At 44.8% G+C, this 21,506-nt stretch overlaps 1 protein-coding gene across 1 annotated transcript; it reads left to right on the top strand.

The window, feature by feature from the left end:
• The first annotated feature begins 245 nt into the window (after positions 1 to 245).
• On the top strand, positions 246 to 21,263 carry LOC129858090 (neuronal acetylcholine receptor subunit alpha-3-like). The gene is made up of 7 exons (XM_055927040.1): positions 246 to 630; positions 16,610 to 16,749; positions 16,847 to 16,891; positions 17,009 to 17,118; positions 17,297 to 17,504; positions 17,760 to 18,734; positions 20,063 to 21,263. The coding sequence occupies exons 1-7, from the start codon at positions 573 to 575 to the stop codon at positions 20,186 to 20,188; spliced, it is 1,662 nt and encodes a 553-aa protein (XP_055783015.1). The 5' UTR covers positions 246 to 572; the 3' UTR covers positions 20,189 to 21,263.
• Positions 21,264 to 21,506: the final 243 nt, after the last annotated feature.

The raw sequence follows: 21,506 nt of genomic DNA, 5'->3' as shown, positions 1-21,506 counted from the left end.
CTGTATAGGCCTAAATAGTATAATTGATTATATATGTAATAAAGTATTTCATTTACTCTGTTAAACCTACCCCGAGAAACGACTTCGATAGCAACTGTGAATCGATTTAGTTACTAAGAGATCTCTCACGATAGCACATTGGTAGTAGTCAGTGACAAATACAAAAGCTAAACAGGGCTGGGCTTGGTTAAAAATTCGGGAGTGGCAATGCGCGCAAACATCCTGTCTGAACGCAGGTCTCGACACCAATACCGTAGCCTATGGGTTGGTGTGGTGTAACTTTTCTTTGGGCTATCCTGGGCTAACAGTAGGCTATATTGGTCATGTTTGCATAACATGTTTATATATCTAAATTTACCTTGTGAGAAAAAAAAACACGCGTGAGGTTGTGCCCGAGGGGGGCGGGACAAGCCGAGGTTCTCAATGTCGGAGAGCGCGCGCTGACATCAATCTCCCCATGCGCAGCGCCCAGAAAAATGTCTCTCTAAATTTTACCCATCGACTCCTTCTGTGTGTTTGCCAAATAGTCCCAGTTCTTATCTAAAAGGCATCCCCAGAGCGCCGAGGTGTAGATGAGTTCCTCCAGGAAAGTCACCGTGCTGCTTGTGCTGGTGGTCCTGACAGTGCAAGGTAAGAGAAGCGTTTGGAAGAAGTGGGGATGTCTGAGAGTTTGGGGATCGCAGAACCAACTTACAATATGAGAGATCTGAGCGCTACTGCAAACTTTACATAGTATAATATATACTAGGTTATTCATCTCACAGATACATTAATTATGTGTGCTCTGTCTTATTGTAATCAGTTCGCGTTGTTGTTGGGTTGATTTTTCTGATTGTGCGACGCACTAGAAACCCCGTTTTTCAATCCGCAGCATGTACGGTCAGAAATGTAGGCAACATCTCCCGACAGAAATTCACAAATTAAGTGTAATGATTGCTATGTTTGCGCGTTGACGTTTTTCAACAAAGTAGGCTAATTGTCATTTGAGTGTGGTTCTGCGATAACTTGGACAATAAACCAAATCACATAAATATAGGCTAATCCGTTTTTTGAAAGGCTACAAAAGTTGGTTAAAATCACAGATTCTGAGATAATGTAATAGAAAATGTAATGTCATAGGGCCTTGCAGCGCTATCTATTCAGATTAATATAATATAACGGGATGGCAGTGGTGGCTGGTGGCACTTTAAATTGGGAGGACGGGCACATAGTAATGGTTGGAATATAATGAAAGAAATGGTATAAAACACATCAAACACCTTGTTTTCCATTTTGTCTGATAACATTCCATTTACTCCATACCATCCATTATTATGATCCTTCCTCCCCTCACAAGACTCCTCTGCGGTATGGGTAGTACTGTAGGCTATGGTTTGTTATCCCAGGGGATGAACTGTGGTCGTGACATGTCACATCATTAGTCATAGAGATCCTATTCAATTCGAATTCCTAATTTTACCGATCCGCACTACGTGCCTTCAAGCACACTTAACCTATGTTTTCAGTTTTTACTGCATGCAGGTCCATCGATTCGTACGCTATGCATGCTGAGTGTGTTACTGACGTATCATTTCAGCTGTGCCTCTTCAAAACAGATGTAACATGCTAAAATAAATGTATACCTCCAAGTCAAGCTAAAGTGCACCTGACCTAACTTTGTGCCATGCATTATGTACCATGACCGTGCACGTTGTGCATCACACACATGTGGTTTATGTATACCTGAGTTACATAGAACTGTCCATTCCAGAGTTGACTCACATGTGCCTGTGATCTGGACCGTCTGGGGTGAGGAGCACAGAGTACATCACATCCTGTCTCTGCATTCTACTCTATAAGTCTGTTCTGTTCCCATCTACGTTACTGTTCCATTCTGTTCTGTTTAGTCATTCTGCAGTTCCACTCTGGTCTGTTCTGTGTCACGGCTTTCTGTTCTTTGTTGTCATCTCGTTGCCCAGGGATGGTTCAGGTTCTGTCTATCTCTCGTGTGTGTGTGTGTGTGTGTGTGTGTGTGTGTGTGTGTGTGTGTGTGTGTGTGTGTGTGTGTGTGTGTGTGTGTGTGTGTGTGTGTGTGTGTGTGTGTGAGACCCTTCCTGTAACACCGACATCATTCTGTATACATCTGGCCCGTCTTTGGACACTGTGCTAACAAACCTCGAAACGAGCTCCAAAGCCATACAACACTCCTTCCGTGGCCTCCAACTGCTTTTAAATGCTAGTAAAACTAAGTGCATGCTCTTCAACCGATTGCTGCCCGCACCATCCCGCCCGACTAGCATCACTACTCTGGATGGTTCTGACCTAGAATATGTGGACAACTACAAATACCTAGGTGTCTGGCTAGACTGTAAACTCTCCTTCCAGACTCACATTAAGCATCTCCAATCTAAAATTAAATCTAGAATCGGCTTCCTATTTCGCAACAAAGCCTCCTTCACTCATGCTTCCAAACATACCCTCGTAAAACTGACTATCCTACCGATCCTTGACTTCAGCGATGTCATCTACAAAATAGCCTCCAACACTCTACTCAGCAAACTGGATGTAGTCTATCATAGTGCCATCCGTTTTGTCACCAAAGCCCCATATACTACCCACCACTGCGACCTGTATGCTCTCGTTGGCTGGCCGTCACTACATATTCGTCGCCAAACCCACTGGCTCCAGGTCATCTATAAGTCTTTGCTATGTAAAGCCCCGCCTTATCTCGCTCACTGGTCACCATAGTTATACCCACCCGTAGCACGCGCTCCAGCAGGTATATTTCACTGGTCATCCCCAAAGCCAACACTTCCTCTGGCCTTTCCTTACAGTTCTCTGCTGCCAATGACTGGAACAAATTGCAAAAATCACTGAAGCTGGAGTCTTATATCTCCCTCTCTAACTTTAAGCATCAGCTGTCAGAGCAGATTACCGATCATTGTACCTGTACACAGCCAATCTGTAAATAGCACACCCAACATCTTGCTCTTTTGCACCCCAGTATCTCTACTTGCACGTCATCATCTGCACATCTATCACTCCAGTGTTAATGCTAAATTGTAATTATTTCACCACTATGGCTTATTTTTTGCCTACCTCTCTACTCTTCTACATTTGCACTCTGTACATAGATTGTTTTCTATTGTGTTATTGACTGTACGTTTGTTTATGTGTAACTCTGTGTTGTTGGTTTTGTCGCACTGCTTTGCTTTATCTTGGCCAGGTCGCAGTTGTAAATGAGCACTTGTTCTCAACTGGCCTACCTGGTTAAATGAAGGTGAAATAAAATAAAATCCTTGTGGGTTGGTAAAATGCGTTCTGATCGTGTGTGTGTGTGTGTGTTCCAAACCTGCTACCTGCAGACTGTGCCATACAGTCCCACTGTAGCAGCCAGTGAGAGACTGGGACACAACTCTCTCTAATGCTGTTTATGAGGAGGTCTCTGTAAATCCACCAGAATTCACTTCATCCATTGCCATTTACCTGTTCTGGACAGGTGCAAGACATATATGGTGTTTCTACTGTACTATACAGGCTATTAAACTGGGATTAGATTATCAAAAAGGAAAAGTAGGAGAACATCGTAATAATTCTCATCTCGGGTCCTGTCTGTTTGACATGAAAATGGACACAGACACATTCAATTCCATTTTGTTTTATTTAATTCTATTGACCTATTTGTGTTATAGTGAGGGCACAGAGCCCTCTCTCCCCTCCTCTCTGTCTTCCTCTCCGCACACTCTTCCTTTCCTCTCCCCTCCTCTCTCTCTTCCTCCCCCTGTGCCCACCTCTCTCATCCTCTCTCTTCCTACCCTCTACACTCCTCACTATCTTCCTACCCTCTCTCTCTGCCTACCCACCCCCCCCCCCCCTCTTTCTCTGCCTACCTCTCCCCTCCTCACTCTATCCCTCCCCACTCTCTCTGTCTCCCCCCTCCCCCTATGCCTCCCTCTCCTCCCCTCCACTCAGGTGCCATGGTGAATGTGTGGGCTTTGTCTCAGTCAGGGCTGTATCCTGGTCAGTGTGTAGATTAGAGTACATAGTACACTACACTCTTAGAGGAGTTCCATTCAGCCTCCCATACTGAGGCATTAGAACAGGTATTGTCTCCATCCTGTGGATTGGTGGTTTGTCTCTGTAACAGAGGAATTACTGATCCTGCAATCCTAGGATTTGGGGTATTTATAGTGAGGGACAGAGACTAGATGAGGGAATTTGGAGGTAAGGAATAAACATAAACCTAAGCATAAACTGAAACCTAAGCTTCTTCTCCACCAACCTTTTCCAAACCCTTACATCCAGCCCCAGTCTAATGACTGAACCTTTCCCAAACCCAAATGGTCGCAAAGCAGTGCTGCGTTTCTCAGTGGTGCCTCTCCCACAACCCCTATAGTAAAACTACAGCCCAATTTGCCTTTTCATGGTGAGTGTTTTATTTTTGTTTGTGTGGGTGTTTGTGTGGGTGTGTATTGGTGTCTCAGAGGTTCACGGATCCTTTTAACATGATTGCTGTGCGATTATTGCTCGGCACTTTGGTCTTAGACACACATACACGGTGGGAGCCTCGTTTCACCCCGATACCCCCCACAGCTTGGCAAAACCCCCCTTACCTCCCCCTGCCTCCCTCCTCCTTCCCATGGATGTCCGTTGAAACATCCCAGTCTTCTGAACTGCGGACAGACTGAGTCACGTCTGAGGATAGAAAGAGGAGAGAAAGAGGAGAGGATGGAGGGATGGAGCCTTGCAGGAGGAGAGAAAGAGGAGAGGATGGAGGGATGGAGCCTTGCAGGAGGAGAGAAAGAGGAGAGGATGGAGGGATGGAGCCTTGCCGGAGGAGAGAAAGAGGAGAGGATGGAGGGATGGAGCCTTGCCGGAGGAGAGAAAGAGGAGAGGATGGAGGGATGGAGCCTTGCCGGAGGAGAGAAAGAACACTCCAGAGCAGCAAGAGAAGGGTGTCTCCTTCCATCTTGATGTCTCCCTCTCTTCCTCCCTCTCCATTTCCTTTGGTTCTTACCCTCATCACCCTGAAGAACTTGCGCTGTGCTGCCTCTAGTTGTACTATGACAGTAGTGGCCAACATTACCAACCATGCATTTAGCTAAGTGGCCAATACTAGCCTTGCTACATATAGAGACAGCATGCCTGTATGAATATGATCCCTTTTTAATCCCTTGCTCCATATTCAGAATGTTCTGAATGTTCCTCGACATCCACTCCTGTCTGCATGACTGCTGCCTGACTGCATACGTACATTTATGAATCATGAAGCAAACGCCACTGAGCATTCCACTCAACAATACTGGCTGCCTACCTTCATGTCACACACATTTGTGAAGCCTGTAGATGCTGTTGTGCGCTGCAGTCCAGGGCCACTACGTCTCCTGTGGAATTCCATCCTCGTAAACCACCGTGCACGTGTCTCTGAGTGTGTGTGTGTGTGTGTGTGTCATCTGAGTCTCTGTGTGTGTGTGTGTCAGTGGTGTGGGGCAGTTGAAATGTGAGAGGTTCAGGGCAAGGTTGTTTTGAGTAAAAGGGAATGGTGTTTGTTGATTGAGAGGCACCATCAGCTCCTGATGACCTCAGGTAACAGGGTTACTGGCTGGCAGACATTCGCATAAGCTCCTCACTGTGAACATTCTGCATGCAAGAGGGCAGCAGATAGGAGCAATATGGGGAGTATGGTAATCAAGGGTGGATGGATAGAGAGGCAACACACACACACACACACTGCTTCGTGGTCTAACGTTCAGTGATCACATTCGTTTCTCTAGTGAATCATGAAGCCTGTCACAAACACCCTCTATCTTGCTCTTTCGGACACACACATGCAAATGCACACACACATACACACTCAGACCAATCAGAGCCATCAGCTTAGTTTTGGTCGTAATTAGTTCCTTGGGAGCGAGCGACCCGCAGCCTCACGCCTCGTGGTCGACCACGTCAAGCACACGCCTGATCAAAGGGCTCTCAGCCAATGAGGTTTCTGCTCTCTAGGGCTCTCTGCTCCATTTCCACAGAAAGGGACACTCTGCTTGGCTTCTTAACTCCTAATCAATGTGGCTGTTGAAAAGACTTCCATATGTCTGCTTAGTGCTTTCTAAGAGCTGTCTCTGAGAGTCAGGCCTAGATTCAGTCAGATCACCTGTTAACCGGCGATAGCCGACACCCACATAGCTGATGTTGTGGCGTGTCGGAGCTGGAACTGCGTTGGAACTGTCAAATCGGTGAGCAGCTGCTCTTGATCATTGTCATGAAGCCACACCCACCCCACATGTTAGAAGTTCAGAATGAGAAAGCGTAGGCTATATAGAAATAATGACGATCATTTTGAAAATCATTCAACTAAATCATGTGGATTTCTATCAGCTTAATGGAGGTGTAGATCACACCTCACGTTCCAGTGTCTGAACTTGTAAACAAGGCTGTATGGGATTTCCCTTAATGTGACTCTGTGCAGCCAATGGCAATGTTCGCTTTAGGTATAACCCAGAAGCAGCTTGTGGATTTGAAAGATCTAACACAGTTCCACCTCCGACTTCGCCAAAACAGCCGCTATGCAGATGTCGGCTGAAGTGGATCTGATTGAATAAAGCCCCTAGTCTTAGTTTGGACTGAGATTTGGGATGAAGAGTTGATGGATCAGGAGGAGGACATATACATACGTCTGGTTCTCTGTGATTCTGGTTCTCTCTCCATAGTTGCATACAACACACAAACACATATCCTTGCGTCTTGACTGAGCCATGTTCAATGGGACAGCTGGCAGTTTGTCACAATGATGTCACCAGTGGTTGAAAGTGAGAGGGTACTGTTAAGTCTGTATGGTGTAAGGAACCTTCCAATCTACACAGAGAAAATGAAAGAAAGGATGAAGAAGGAAGGAAGGAACAGAGGAAATGCATTTCTTTTATTTTTCAGTGTGAACAAAAGGACCAATTAATGAACAGATTATAATTGCCCTCATTTCGCCTACCCATTTAGGGGTTTAAACGGGGTTCTCAGAGCGCAGCCAATCAGGGACCAGTGCTGTGTTTTAATGTTGGCAGGTAGCGAAGACAGAAGTTACAGCCATTCACTGGGCTCTCTGGAGAGGAGATTTTTCATTAAGCTGTAAGACTCAGCAGCGCTCGGCGCCGCTTTAAGTGACCTCAGAAATCTTGTGGAAAGTTTGTCTGGGATCTTACTAAATTCTTCAGAATGTATTACTGTAACATGGAACATTGGGGACTGGCTGGCTGTGGGAAACTGTAAGAAGGTTCTGACATGTACCCCTGGCCAAGATGTCTGACATTTACCCCAGGCCACTGCAGGAGAATGTTGGGAAATGTTATTCTCCAGAAAAACACTCACATTAATTGTATAGGACTTGAGTGACATTTGAGACACATTTGACATCTACATTTATACTTTGGTCAGTTAGCAGATGCTCTTATCCAAATCAAATCACATTTTATTTGTCACATATACATGGTTAGCAGATGTTAATGCGAGTGTAGCGAAATGCTTGTGCTTCTGGTTCCGACAGTGCAGTAATATCTAACAAGTAATCTAACAATTCCCCAACAACTACCTAATACACACAAATCTAAAGGGGTGAATGAGAATATGTACATGTGAGTATATGGAGGAGCAATGTCCGAGCGGCATAGGCAAGGTGCAATAGATGGTATAAAATACAGTATACACATGTGATATGAGTAATGTAAGATATGTAAACATTATTAAAGTGTCATTAATTAGAGTGCATTGTACAATAGATGGTATAAAATACAGTATATACATGTGATATGAGTAATGTAAGATATGTAAACATTATTAAAGTGTCATTAATTAGAGTGCATTGTACCAAGTGACTAGTGATCCATTTATTAAAGTGGCCAGTGATTGGGTCTCAATGTAGGCAGCAGCCTCTCTGAGTTAGTGATTGCTGTTTAGCAGTCTGATGGCCTTGAGATAAAAGCTGTTTATCAGTCTCGGTCCCAGCTTTGATGCACCTGTACTGACCTTGCCTTCTGGATGGTAGCGGTGTGAACAGGCAGTGGCTCGGGTGGTTGATGTCCTTGATGATTTTTTTGGCCTTCCTGTCACATCGGGTGCTGTAGGTGTCATGGAGGGCAGGTAGTTTGCCCCCGGGGATGTGTTGTGCAGACTGCACCTCCTTCTGGAGGGTCTTGTGGTTGAGGGCAGTGCAGTTGCCGTACCAGGCTTTGATACAGCCCGACAGGATGCTCTCGATTGTGCATCTGTAAATGTTTGTCAGGGTTTTAGGTGACAAGCCAAATTTCTTCAGCCTCCTGAGGTTGAAGAGGCGCTGTTGCGTGTTCACCACACTGTCTGTGTGAGTGGACCTTTTCAGTTTGTCTGTGATGTGTACGCCGAGGAACTTAAACTTTCCACCTTCTCTACTGCTGTCCCTTCGATATGGATAGGGGGTGCTCCCTCTGTTTCCTGAAGTCCATGATCATCTCCTTTGTTTTGTTGACGATGAGTGAGACTTAGTTTTTTTCCTGACACCACACTTTGTATGCATCTCAGAAGTTAGAGTAGCAGTGGTCGAGGGTATTGTGCATGCGCATAGCGCAATCAATGCTGGAAGAATTTTGGTAGACTTGTTCTCAAATTTGCTTTGTTAAAATCCCCAGTTACAATAGATGCAGCCTCAGGATGTATAGTTTCCAGTTTGAATAGTCCAGTGAAGTTCCTTGATTGTCGTCTTGGTGTCTGCTTGAGGGGGAATGTACACAGCTGTGACTATAGCTGACGAGAATTCTCTTGGTAGGGAAAATGGCTGGCACTTGATTGTAAGGAATTCTAGATCGGGTGAGCAGAAGGACTTGAGTTCCTGTATGATGTTATGATTACACCATGAGTCGTTAATCATAAAGCCCGCCCTTCCTTTTCCCAGAGAGGTGTTTATCTCTGTCGGCGCGATGCATGGAGAAGCCCGGTGGCTGAACCGATTCCGACAACATATCCCGAGAGAGCCATGTTTCCTTGAAACAGAGAAGGTTACAATCTTTGATATCTCTCTGGATGGCAACCCTTGCTCAAATTTTGTCTACCTTTTCTTCTTAGGGATATGCGTCCCGCTAGCAGGACACCAGCCGACAACATCCGGTGAAATTGGAGAGAGCGCAATTCAAATAAATAATTGTAATGTTAAACATTCATGAACATACAAGTATCTTTATATAATTTAAAACTTTAATTATTGTTTATCTAACTGTGTTGTCCGATTTACAATAGGCTTTATGGCGAAAGCATACCATGCGATTGTCTGAAGACGGCGTCCCACATCAACATATTTTTCAACCAGCACAGGCTTCATAAAATTACACAAAGCGATTTAAATAAATCACTCACTTTTGAAGATCTTCCTCTGTTTGCAATCCCAAGGGTCCTAGCTACAACATGAATGGTTGTTTTGTTAGATAAAATCCTTCTTTATATCCCAAAAAGTATGTTTAGTTGGCGCCATCGATTTCAGTAATCCACTCGTTTAACATGCAGACAAAGGAGTCCAAAAAGCTACCGCTAAGATTCATCCAAACAAGTCAAACGACGTTTCTAATTAATCCTCAGGTACTCTAAAATGTAAATAAACTATAAAATTTCATACGGAAAGTAGTATGTTCAATAGGAAAGCAAAATTAGTAAGCCCGTGCCCTCTCCCTCGCGTGCTGAAGACTGATATTGTTCTGGTGATCTCCTTTTCAAAAAACAAGCCTGAAACCTTGAATAAAGACTGCTGACATCTAGTGGATAAAGACTGCTGACATCTATTTACATAGAAACAATAGGTTTCCATTATAAGAGCCTGGGACCTCAATTTTTTTAAATTATGGTTGGTTTTCCTTTGAATTCTTGCCTGCCATATCAATTATGTTATAGTCCCAGACATTATTTTAAGTTTTAGAAGTGTTTTCTATCCAATTCTACCAATTATATGCATATCCTGGCTTCTGGGCCTGAGTAACAGGCAGTTTACTTTGGGCACGTCAGTCAGGCGGAAATTCAGGAAACTAGACCCTATCCCTAACAAGACCAAGAAACTGGACATAGTAATATACTCGGGAGCGGTGTGCATGTCTATGGAGCCTGGCCAGGAGGCCGCTTCGTCTGCCCCTTCTGCTGTGTTGTTGTTTTGTATCGCCTACTGGAATTAGCTCCATTGTCCTGGGTGGTGGTCCGAACAGAGGATACACTTCGGGAAAGTCGTATTCCTGGTCGTAATGTTGGTAAGTTGATGTTGCTCTTATATCCAATAGTTCTTCCTGGCTGTATGTAATAAGACTTAAGATTTCCTGGGGTAACAATGTAAGAAATAATACATTAAAAAAACTAAATCGTTTCCTAAGAACTCGAAGCGAGACGACCATCTCTGTCGGCGCCATGCTACATGCCAGAGCCACTTACAGTTCGTGCATTCAGCTAAGGTAGATAAAACAACTACATATCACAGTCATTGAAAGTAAGAACTTTCCGCAATATAGCAGCATATTAGCCTGGACCCAAATCAGTTTGTACTTTTGCCTACGCCATTGACATTTTCAAGCCAAACATGTTTTGTATGAGAATTCCATAAGGAGTTGGCAAGAGAGCAGCAACAGACTGGCACACAGCATTACCATACACACTGAGTGGACAAAACATTGTAACACAAATGCTACATTGGTTAGGTCAGTGCCATCTTTTGTGTGTGTTTTTAATGTAGAGGGAGACTGAGAGTGCCAGATCCCTCTGAAATACAGTATCTAAACAGAGAAAGAAATATACACTGAACGTACAAGCCATTATGAACGCCTGCTTTTTCCATTACATAAATTAACCAGGTGAATCCAGATGAAGGCTATGATCCCTTACAGATGTCACTTGTTAAATCCACTTTAATCAGTGTAGATGAAGGGGAGAAACTGGAGGGCGCGCAATTCAAAGAAATAATCATAAAAATTATGGATATTAAACATTTAGGTACTTATAAGTGTCTTATATCGGCTGAAAACTTAACTTCTTGTTAATCTAACGGCATTGTCCGATTTACAGTAGCTATTACAGCGAAAACATGCCATGCAATTGTTTGAGGTCGGCGCTCCACATCAAAATATTTTTCCACCGGCACAGGTTTCATACATTCACAAATGATTATTAAACATTCACTTTTTTAAAATCTTCCTCTGATTTGTCATCCAAAGGGTCCCAGCTATAACATGTAGTGTCGTTTTGTTAGATAAAATCCTTCTTTATATCCCAAAACGTCTGTTTAGTTGGCGCAATCGATTTGAGTAATCCACTCATTCAACACGCTGTACCGCTCGTCTGAAGAAGTAGACCAAGGTGCAGGGTGGTAAGTGTTCATGATCTTTAATACTCAGAAAACCAAACAAAAACAACAAAAGGAATAACGAACGTCACGTTCTGCAGGCTTCACAGAGCTAACAAAAAACATCCCACAACATAGGTGGGAAAATAGGCTACCTAAGTATGATTCCCAATCAGAGACAACGATAGACAGCTGCCTCTGATTGGGAACCACACTCGGCCAAAACCAAAGAAATACAAAACATAGAATGCCCACCCCACATCACACCCTGACCTCACCAAATAGAGAAATAAAACGTCTCTCTAAGGTCAGGGCGTGACACACGCAGAGAAAGGAATCTGAAAATCTACTCCTAAACTTTGTTTCAACAAGTCAAAATACATTTCAATTCACTCCTCAGATACCCTAAAATGTAATCAAACTATAATATTTCTTACAGAAAGAAGTATGTTCAATAGGAAACTGATTTTAGCAGGTGCGTCCTGTCTTCATGGCGCACGCAAACACTGATTTCCAAGACTGTGTCCCTGTACTAAAACTGATATTTCTTATACATTTTTGAAGTTACAAGCCTGAAACCTTGAACATAGACTGCTGACACCCTGTGGAAGCCATGGGAATTGCATCCAGGGTGCTAATTTTCAATATGACCTTATACTTGCCATTCTAAGAGGATGATCTCTCTCTCAAAAATGTTCTTGGATTTCCTCCTACCATATGTATTGTGTTATATTCTCCTACATTATTTTAACATTTCTACAAACTTCAGTGTTATCTTTCCAATGGTACCAATTACGTATATGCATATCCTGGCTTCAGGGCCTGAGTAACATGCAGTTTACTTTGGGCACATCGTTCAGGCGGAAATGGAGAAAAAAGGGGCCGAGCCCTAAGAAGTTTTAAAGATGGATTTTTAAGCCTTGACAACTGAGACATGGATTGTGTATATGTGCCATTCAGAGCGTGAATGGGCAAGAAAAAAGATGAACGTTTATTTGAACAGGGTATGGTAGTAGCCTGGCACGGTCGTCTCGCGCTGAATTGTGCATGTGCAGGCCGTCAAATCAAAGGCACTCCTTCAATTAAAGGGGTGGCAGGTAGCCTAGTGGTTAGAGCATTGGGGCAGTAACAGAAAGGTTGCTAGATCAAATCCCCGAGCTGACAAGGTAAACATTTGTTGTTCTGTCCCTGAACAAGGCAGTTAACCCACTGTTCCTAGGCCGTCATTGTAAATAAGAATTTGTTCGTAACTGACTTGCCTAGTAAAATGAAGGTTCATTTTTTTATTTAAGATATTTTTGATGAAGATGAAAATGTGTCAGTTTGTCGCTTTCACGAGGTTGGAGTAATAACATGTTCAACTTCTTAATACATTGATCTAGGTTGTGCCTTTTAGATTAAGAGAAAATGAACAAAGTTTGGTAACAGAATGACGGTTTGTGCTGTTTGTGCCATTATTCTGTTAAAAGTTTGGAGAGTACAGGACTGTGTGTGTGTGTGTGTGTGTGTGTTTGCGGGTGTGTGTGTGTTTGCGGGTGTGTGTGTTGGTTATCTAGCAGTTCTCTTCCTGACCTCACCTCTCAAACCAATTGAATTGAGTGGAAGTTTGCACTGAGTTCTTAGTCAATACGTTTCTGAGTTAAATAGGATCCATGTTTTTCAAGAGTAATCTAAACATCCAGCTGGTGTGGATAACATAGATGTGTGGTTAAATTTGGTTGGAATGTGGTACTGGGAGGCTTGCTGATTCAATACCTGTCTGGACCACATATAACCTACAGAACACACATGATTTTTTGTTAACTGGAAGTCACTTGGATAAAAGAGTACCCAAAAATAACATATTTTATTCATTCATTATTACCAGGAAATGTTTTTGTGTTGTTTTGGCCCTGTTTGCACTTTTAGTCACTAAATGCTTTCAGCCATTCTACTCTCTGGTCACAGAATGGAGGGGTGATGCACTGATGCTCAAATCCACTGGTCCCAGTATCTAGGCTGCACTGGTGTTAGTTGTCTACTGGTGCAGAGGCAGACAGACAAACAGACAGAAAGACTGCTGACAGACAAACAGACTGCTGACAGACATACTGACAAACAGACCGCTGACAGACATACTGACAAACAGACTGCTGACAGACATACTGACAAACAGATTGCTGACAGACATACTGACAAACAGACGGCTGACAGACATACTGACAAACAGACTGCTGACAGACAGGCAGATAGAAAGACTGCTGACAGAAATACTGACAAACAGACGGCTGACAGACATAGTGACAAACAGACGGCTGACAGACATACTGACAAACAGACTGCTGACAGTCATACTGACAAACAGACTGCTGACAGTCATACTGACAAACAGACTGCTGACAGACATACTGACAAACAGACTGCTGACAGACATACTGACAAACAGACTGCTGACAGTCATACTGACAAACAGACTGCTGACAGTCATACTGACAAACAGACTGCTGACAGACATACTGACAAACAGACTGCTGACAGTCATACTGACAAACAGACTGCTGACAGACATACTGACAAACAGACGGCTGACAGACAGGCAGACAGAAAGACGGCTGACAGACATACTGACAAACAGACGGCTGACAGACACACTGACAAACAGACGGCTGACAGACACACTGACAAACAGACGGCTGACAGACACACTGACAAACAGACGGCTGACAGACACACTGACAAACAGACGGCTGACAGACATACTGACAAACAGACGGCTGACAGACATACTGACAAACAGACGGCTGACAGACACACTGACAAACAGACGGCTGACAGACACACTGACAAACAGACGGCTGACAGACACACTGACAAACAGACGGCTGACAGACACACTGACAAACAGACGGCTGACAGACACACTGACAAACAGACGGCTGACAGACATACTGACAAACAGACGTCTGACAGACATACTGACAAACAGACGGCTGACAGACATACTGACAGACGGCTGACAGACATACTGACAAACAGACGGCTGACAGACAGGCAGACAAACAGACGGCTGACAGACATACTGACAAACAGACGGCTGACAGACATACTGACAAACAGACGGCTGACAGACATACTGACAAACAGACGGCTGATAGACAGGCAGACAGAAAGACTGCTGACAGACATACTGACAAACAGACTGCTGACAGACATACTGACAAACAGACGGCTGACAGACATACTGACAAACAGACGGCTGACAGACATACTGACAAACAGACGGCTGACAGACATACTGACAAACAGACGGCTGACAGACATACTGACAAACAGACGGCTGACAGACATACTGACAAACAGACGGCTGACAGACATACTGACAAACAGACGGCTGACAGACATACTGACAAACAGACGGCTGACAGACATACTGACAAACAGACGGCTGACAGACATACTGACAAACAGACGGCTGACAGACATACTGACAAACAGACGGCTGACAGACATACTGACAAACAGACGGCTGACAGACAGGCAGACAGAAAGACTGCTGGCAGACAGAAAGACTGCTGGCAGACAGAAAGACTGCTGACAGACATACTGACAAACAGACGGCTGACAGACAGGCAGACAGAAAGACTGCTGACAGACATACTGACAAACAGACAGACAGAAAGATGGCTGACAGACGGCAGACAGACAGACAGACAGACGGCTGCTAGACAGGCAGACAGAAAGACGGCTGACAGACATACTGACAAACAGACGGCTGACAGACATACTGACAAACAGACGGCTGACAGACATACTGACAAACAGACGGCTGACAGACATACTGACAAACAGACGGCTGACAGACATACTGACAAACAGACGGCTGACAGACATACTGACAAACAGACGGCTGACAGACATACTGACAAACAGACGGCTGACAGACAGGCAGACAGAAAGACTGCTGACAGACATACTGACAAACAGACGGCTGACAGACATACTGACAAACAGACGGCTGACAGACATACTGACAAACAGACGGCTGACAGACATACTGACAAACAGACGGCTGACAGACAGGCAGACAGAAAGACTGCTGACAGACATACTGACAAACAGACTGCTGACAGACATACTGACAAACAGACGGCTGACAGACATACTGACAAACAGACGGCTGACAGACATACTGACAAACAGACGGCTGACAGACATACTGACAAACAGACGGCTGACAGACATACTGACAATCAGACGGCTGACAGACATACTGACAAACAGACGTCTGACAGACAGGCAGACAGAAAGACTGCTGACAGACATACTGACAAACAGACTGCTGACAGACATACTGACAAACAGACGGCTGACAGACATACTGACAAACAGACGGCTGACAGACAGGCAGACAGAAAGACTGCTGACAGACATACTGACAAACAGACAGACAGAAAGACGGCTGACAGACATACTGACAAACAGACAGACAGACAGACAGACAGACAGACAGACAGACAGACAGACAGACAGACAGACAGACAGACAGACGGCTGACAGACAGACAGCTGACTTTGGAGCATGCAGGCTGGGGAGAGAGACTGGTGGTCTTTTAAAGGCTGTGTTCAATTAACCATGAGGGAGGGGAAAATGATGAAGAAAGGGAGAATGAAGGTTAGAGGGAGAGGAGGGGAATTAAGAGATTGGTGTCCTTTGAAGCCATGGCGGGGGTGGAGAGGGGGTGGAGGAATGTCCCAAGTGAGGCACGATTTTCTGCTCGGACAGGCGTGGGTTTCACGCGTTGTCCCAGGCAACCAAGTCACCAGCGGGGTAGGTTTTTTGCACATCACGAAATGACCTTCATCCCTACTATGCCAGGTATACTCAGAATTTAACAGGTTCGGGCACGCACGCACGCACGCACGCACACACGCACACGCACACACACACGCACACGCACACACGCACACACAGACACACACACACACACACAGACACACACACACAACTGACATTGTGTTCCAGTCTGTGGGGATTTACTAAAAGCTTCCACTTGGCTTCCTCTGTAGAAACAGCTCCTATGTGTGACTCCTCACACACCGTACTTCGATGAGACACAACTTTCCATCCATCCACAGCAAAGAGCTATTGATTCAAATCTTAATGTGGACAAAGTGATCAAATGCGAAAGGTCGAATCAGTAGAAAAGCTTAACTTCTCCTCTAAGTCCCCTTCATTTAAAGCCTGACATAGTAATAATTTAAAAAGCCACCCAACTATTTTGTAAAAGCACCCCACCAAGTGAAGATTCTCTCTCTCTTCTCTCAGGCTGTTTGTCATCTAAGGGGGAGGACAGGCTGTTCAGGAAGTTATTCAGGAGATACAACCAGTTCATCAGACCAGTGGAGAATGTCTCTGACCCTGTCACCGTGGAGTTTGAGGTCTCCATATCCCAACTGATCAAAGTGGTGAGACTCACCTGCATCATCACTGGAGCAAATAAGGATAGACTTGATTATGTACAGGCTATGACGTCATGTTCATTTTATTTCCATCTCTTCTCAGGACGAAGTCAATCAGATTATGGAGACCAATCTTTGGCTGAGACATGTAAGTCAAGTTCTCATTTGATCTAAGAACTGAAGTCTGAATCGTAGTACAGCAGTTAGTATAGTATGCACTGTTAAAATCTGGTCTAAGATCTGTTTTCTCCTCTCTTTGTTGCAGGTCTGGAATGACTACAAGCTGAAATGGTTTCCCGTTGAGTATGACGGACTTGAGTTCATTCGTGTGCCCTCCAATAAGATATGGAGGCCGGACATCGTCCTCTACAACAAGTGAGCTCAATATCTTAACTATGTACATTATATCGATGTTCTCTTGTTGCTTTTTAGCCATCAGTGCTAAATGCTACGCTAACCATCCCCCATTGTCTCTTCTCCAGTTCTGTGGGTGTTTTTTTGTTGCCATCAGTGATAAATGATATGCTAACTATCATATCTCCCATCTCTTCAGTGCTGTGGGAGATTTTCTGGTTGAGGACAAAACCAAAGCTCTGCTGAAGTTTGACGGCACCATCACCTGGATCCCCCCCGCCATCTTTAAATCCTCCTGCCCCATGGACATCACCTACTTCCCCTTCGACTACCAGAACTGCTCCATGAAGTTTGGCTCCTGGACCTACGACAAGGCCAAGATCGACCTGGTGCTCATAGGGTCAAAGGTCAGTAATCACACTGGTTAGCTAGTTTACTAACTCATTTGCTAGCTAGTTAGCTAACTCCACATTAAGAAAATGGGCTGTGTTTTTTGGCTAATTCAATGTGGCTGGGTTTATTGTTTACTTAGTAAATTTCAACAGGAAGTACTTCCTGGTCTTTTTTATGATGTAATCTCAGTCGAAACGCGCTTTATCTCCTTCTAGGAGAGAACTCCCTAGGCTCTGCTTCACTGCTAACATACTACTGTCTCTCCGTAGGTGAACCTCAAAGACTTCTGGGAGAGCGGCGAGTGGGAGATCATCGACGCACCGGGCTACAAACACGACATCAAGTACAACTGCTGTGAGGAGATCTACCCAGACATCACCTACTCCTTCTACATCAGACGCCTCCCTCTCTTCTACACCATCAACCTCATCATCCCCTGTCTCCTCATCTCCTTCCTCACCGTCCTCGTCTTCTACCTCCCCTCTGACTGTGGAGAGAAGGTGACCCTCTGTATCTCTGTCCTCCTGTCCCTCACTGTGTTCCTCCTGGTCATCACTGAGACCATCCCGTCTACGTCTCTGGTCATCCCCCTCATCGGGGAGTACCTCCTCTTCACCATGATCTTCGTCACCCTCTCCATCGTCATCACCGTGTTCGTGCTGAACGTCCACTACCGTACGCCCATGACTCACACCATGCCGGCCTGGGTCAGGTCTGTGTTCCTGGGGTTGCTGCCCAAGGTGATGCTCATGAGGAGGCCTGTAGACCAGGGCTGCCCCTCCTCTGTGGGGAGTGGGAGAGGAGATGGAACAGGAGGGGGGAGTATTGGAGGTGGAGGTGTGGGAGGAGGAGGAGCAAGGGGAACGGGGAAGAAGAGGAAAAACAGCATTGGAGGACGAATAGGGGGAGGGATAGGGGGAGGGTGTGTGCAAGTGGACGGGGGTGCGGTCGCAGCCGAAAGGGGGCAGGTGGGGGCGATGAACTGTGTGGAGTACTGTGAAGTGCAAAACAAGCCGAAGTTCCCCTGTAAGGGGAAAGAGGTGCCCATCCCCACCGTGCCCCCAGTGGTTCCCCCTCCTGCCCCTTCTGAGCTGGACCTACCCAAACAGCCCCGAGCACTCAACGCCCCGCCCAACGTCAACGCAGTGGTGGCCTTCTCCGTGGTGTCACCAGAGATCAAACAGGCCATCGAGAGTGTTAAGTACATCGCTGAGAACATGAGGACACGCAACAAGGCCAAAGAGGTAGGACACTTTGGGTTATTACATAGTTGTGTGTCAGTAACCACAGATAAATGCTCTGCAGTGTAGTTCTCTGTGAGGTGAGGTTTTGGATCACATCTCTAATAGTGAACTGAAGAGAGCAGAAGCATTCCCTGGTCATTCTCCCTCTTGCAGCTTGCCCGGTGGAAGTGGTATATAAAATACAAGCTGTAATTGGACTTAAGAAAAATGGAATTGGCAAATGTGCTGGGCCACACACACACACACACACACACACACACACACACACACACACACACACACACACACACACACACACACACACACACACACACACACACACACACACACACACACACACACACACACACACACACACACACACACACACACACACACACACACACACACACACACACACACACACACACACACACACACACACACACACACACAGATTCCCATTAATTCATGCAAACACACACACAGAGATTCCCATTAATTCATGCAAACACACACACAGAGATTCCCATTAATTCATGCAAACACACACACAGAGATTCCCATTAATTCATGCAAACACAATTTCATACACACATTCCTACACACCCAGACCCAACTGAAGCAGGGTATTCTCTGATAGAGAGCCTAACTCCATGGGATTTCATTCCTGCTTTCTACCTGGTTTAATCTGCAAAGCTGTTTGTGAGAGAGCTTTAGTAAGCTTCACTCTCTCTCTCTCTCTCTCTTTCTCTCTGCATCTGGCTGATACGCTTGTTGTTGCTTAGTCTTTTCGTAGTCTTTTCTTAGTAAGGCCTGATCTCAGGAGACAATGGCATTCCTTCACCCTGAAGTAGTGGATCACAGCAGGCTGCTTCAGGAAAACACACACCTGGCCTGACCCAATCCTGATATACGCTATAGGGCTCAAGGAAAACTGGTATTTTTTTTCTCTCTCTGTCTCTTTCGGTCTGTCTTGTTCTCTTGCTGTTTCTTACGGCAGTCCAAGAGAGAGAGGGAGAGAGAGGGAGAGAGAGGGAGGGAGAGGGAGGGAGAGGGAGAGGGAGAGGGAGAGGGAGAGGGAGAGGGAGAGGGAGAGAGAGAGGGAGAGAGAGAGGGAGAGAGAGAGGGAGAGAGAGAGGGAGAGAGAGAGGGAGAGAGAGAGGGAGAGGGAGAGGGAGAGAGAGAGGGAGGGAGAGAGGGATTTATATTACTTCCCTTTTGAACTTTTAAATCCCTGCTTAAAACCCTTTCACATCCCTTTCCTTCTTTGTCTTACAGTATTTCCAATTGCCTTTAATGATCTGTGATTCCCTGTCCTCTGACGAGCTCTGCCCCCCCCCCCCCAGGTGGAGGATGACTGGAAGTACGTAGCCATGGTGATTGACAGGATCTTCCTGTGGGTGTTTGTGACGGTGTGTATCACTGGAACTCTGGGACTGTTCCTACAGCCTCTCATCGGCTTCTTCACATGAACCATGACACTACTCTTTTCTCCTTTCTTTGTTGTCTTTCTGTTTCCGTTATTCTCTCCAATCTTCAATTTTTCAATTCTCTCTCTCACACTCCCATTATTTATTTCCTCTTTCTACCGGCATCTATTATCTTCCTGTCCAAAAGCAGGAAAAACAATACAAAAGACAATGGTCCAATACATTTATTTGTATTTTTTAAATGCCATTGCCTCATTATAACCAGTGATTTACTGTGTAACCCTTTTCTTAGGACAACTACATTCTCACTGATGTGTTACCATCTCTGTTACTACCCCTGTATTATGCCAGTAGAGAAGTTAGTTCTTGTTCTAAACATGATGCCAAACGGATCTAGAATATATAGCTCTGTGCCGTATGTAGTCAGTGGCTGTCTGAAGGAGAGTAACCACACGATGCCTCTCTTAATGGCATACTGTTCATGTTATGATACTGTAGTCTACTGTCTGTTATATCTCTAGCTTCTTTACCCATCTTCACTCCTGTGCTATGCTTAGGGCTAGGAGTATTTCCTTACCAGGAACAACTATGGAAATACTCCTGGCCCAAGTTATACTTTATATACAGTACCAGTCAAACATTTGGACACCTAATCAATCCAGGGTTTTCCTTTTATTTTCACTATTTTCTACATTGTAGAATAATAGTGAAGACATCAACACTATGAAATAACACATATGGAATCATGTAGTAACCAAAAAAGTGTTAAACAAATCTAAATCTATTTCATATTTGAGATTCTTCAAAGTAGCCACCCTTTGCCTTCATGACAGCTTTGCTGTAGAACACACAAAACACACACACACACACACACACAAAATAGTTTGTGTCCAAGCTTTTGACTGGTACTGTAGAAAATATATGCATGATTAATGATGCTAACTTTAAATATGGTTTCTGTACAGACATGGTTTTATGACGTTAATATATCATGATAGCATGTTTGCATTTCACACTGGGGTCGACTAACCACTCAATGTAAATGTACAAACTGTAAAGACACTTTGAAATGCACGTTGTAGATGATAACCTCTCTGTAAAAAGATGTGAAAACCCATCCTGTCTGGTTTCTTTCATTGACAAGGCGTATACGTGTTGTTACGTGACTGTTATACGATCTATGACTGGGGATAGGTGGAAAATCACCCTTTGCTTATCTGGAATCAAGTGGGCTTTTCATGTTTATGGGTACAGGGCTGGCGGGCTCTGATGTTTTGTGTTATGTGTGTGTGTTGCTTGTGTTGTTGGCCACAGGCAGTGTCTGCTCTGGGGACAGAGAGGGTTAATGGCGGGATGAAAG

The sequence above is a fragment of the Salvelinus fontinalis genome, chromosome 6, assembly GCF_029448725.1.
Source record: "Salvelinus fontinalis isolate EN_2023a chromosome 6, ASM2944872v1, whole genome shotgun sequence".
Lineage (NCBI taxonomy): Eukaryota > Metazoa > Chordata > Actinopteri > Salmoniformes > Salmonidae > Salvelinus > Salvelinus fontinalis.
The sequence above is the reverse complement of the archived record's forward strand: the minus strand, read 5'-3'. Positions and strand labels throughout refer to the sequence as shown.

Coding starts and splice junctions, on each gene's coding strand:
- LOC129858090 (XM_055927040.1), top strand. CDS start 573: ATGAGTTCCTCCAGGAAAGTCACCGTGCTGCTTGTGCTGGTGGTCCTG. Junction 17,505..17,759: donor TGGTGCTCATAGGGTCAAAG/GTCAGTAATCAC, acceptor GTCTCTCCGTAG/GTGAACCTCAAAGACTTCTG. Junction 18,735..20,062: donor CACGCAACAAGGCCAAAGAG/GTAGGACACTTT, acceptor CCCCCCCCCCAG/GTGGAGGATGACTGGAAGTA.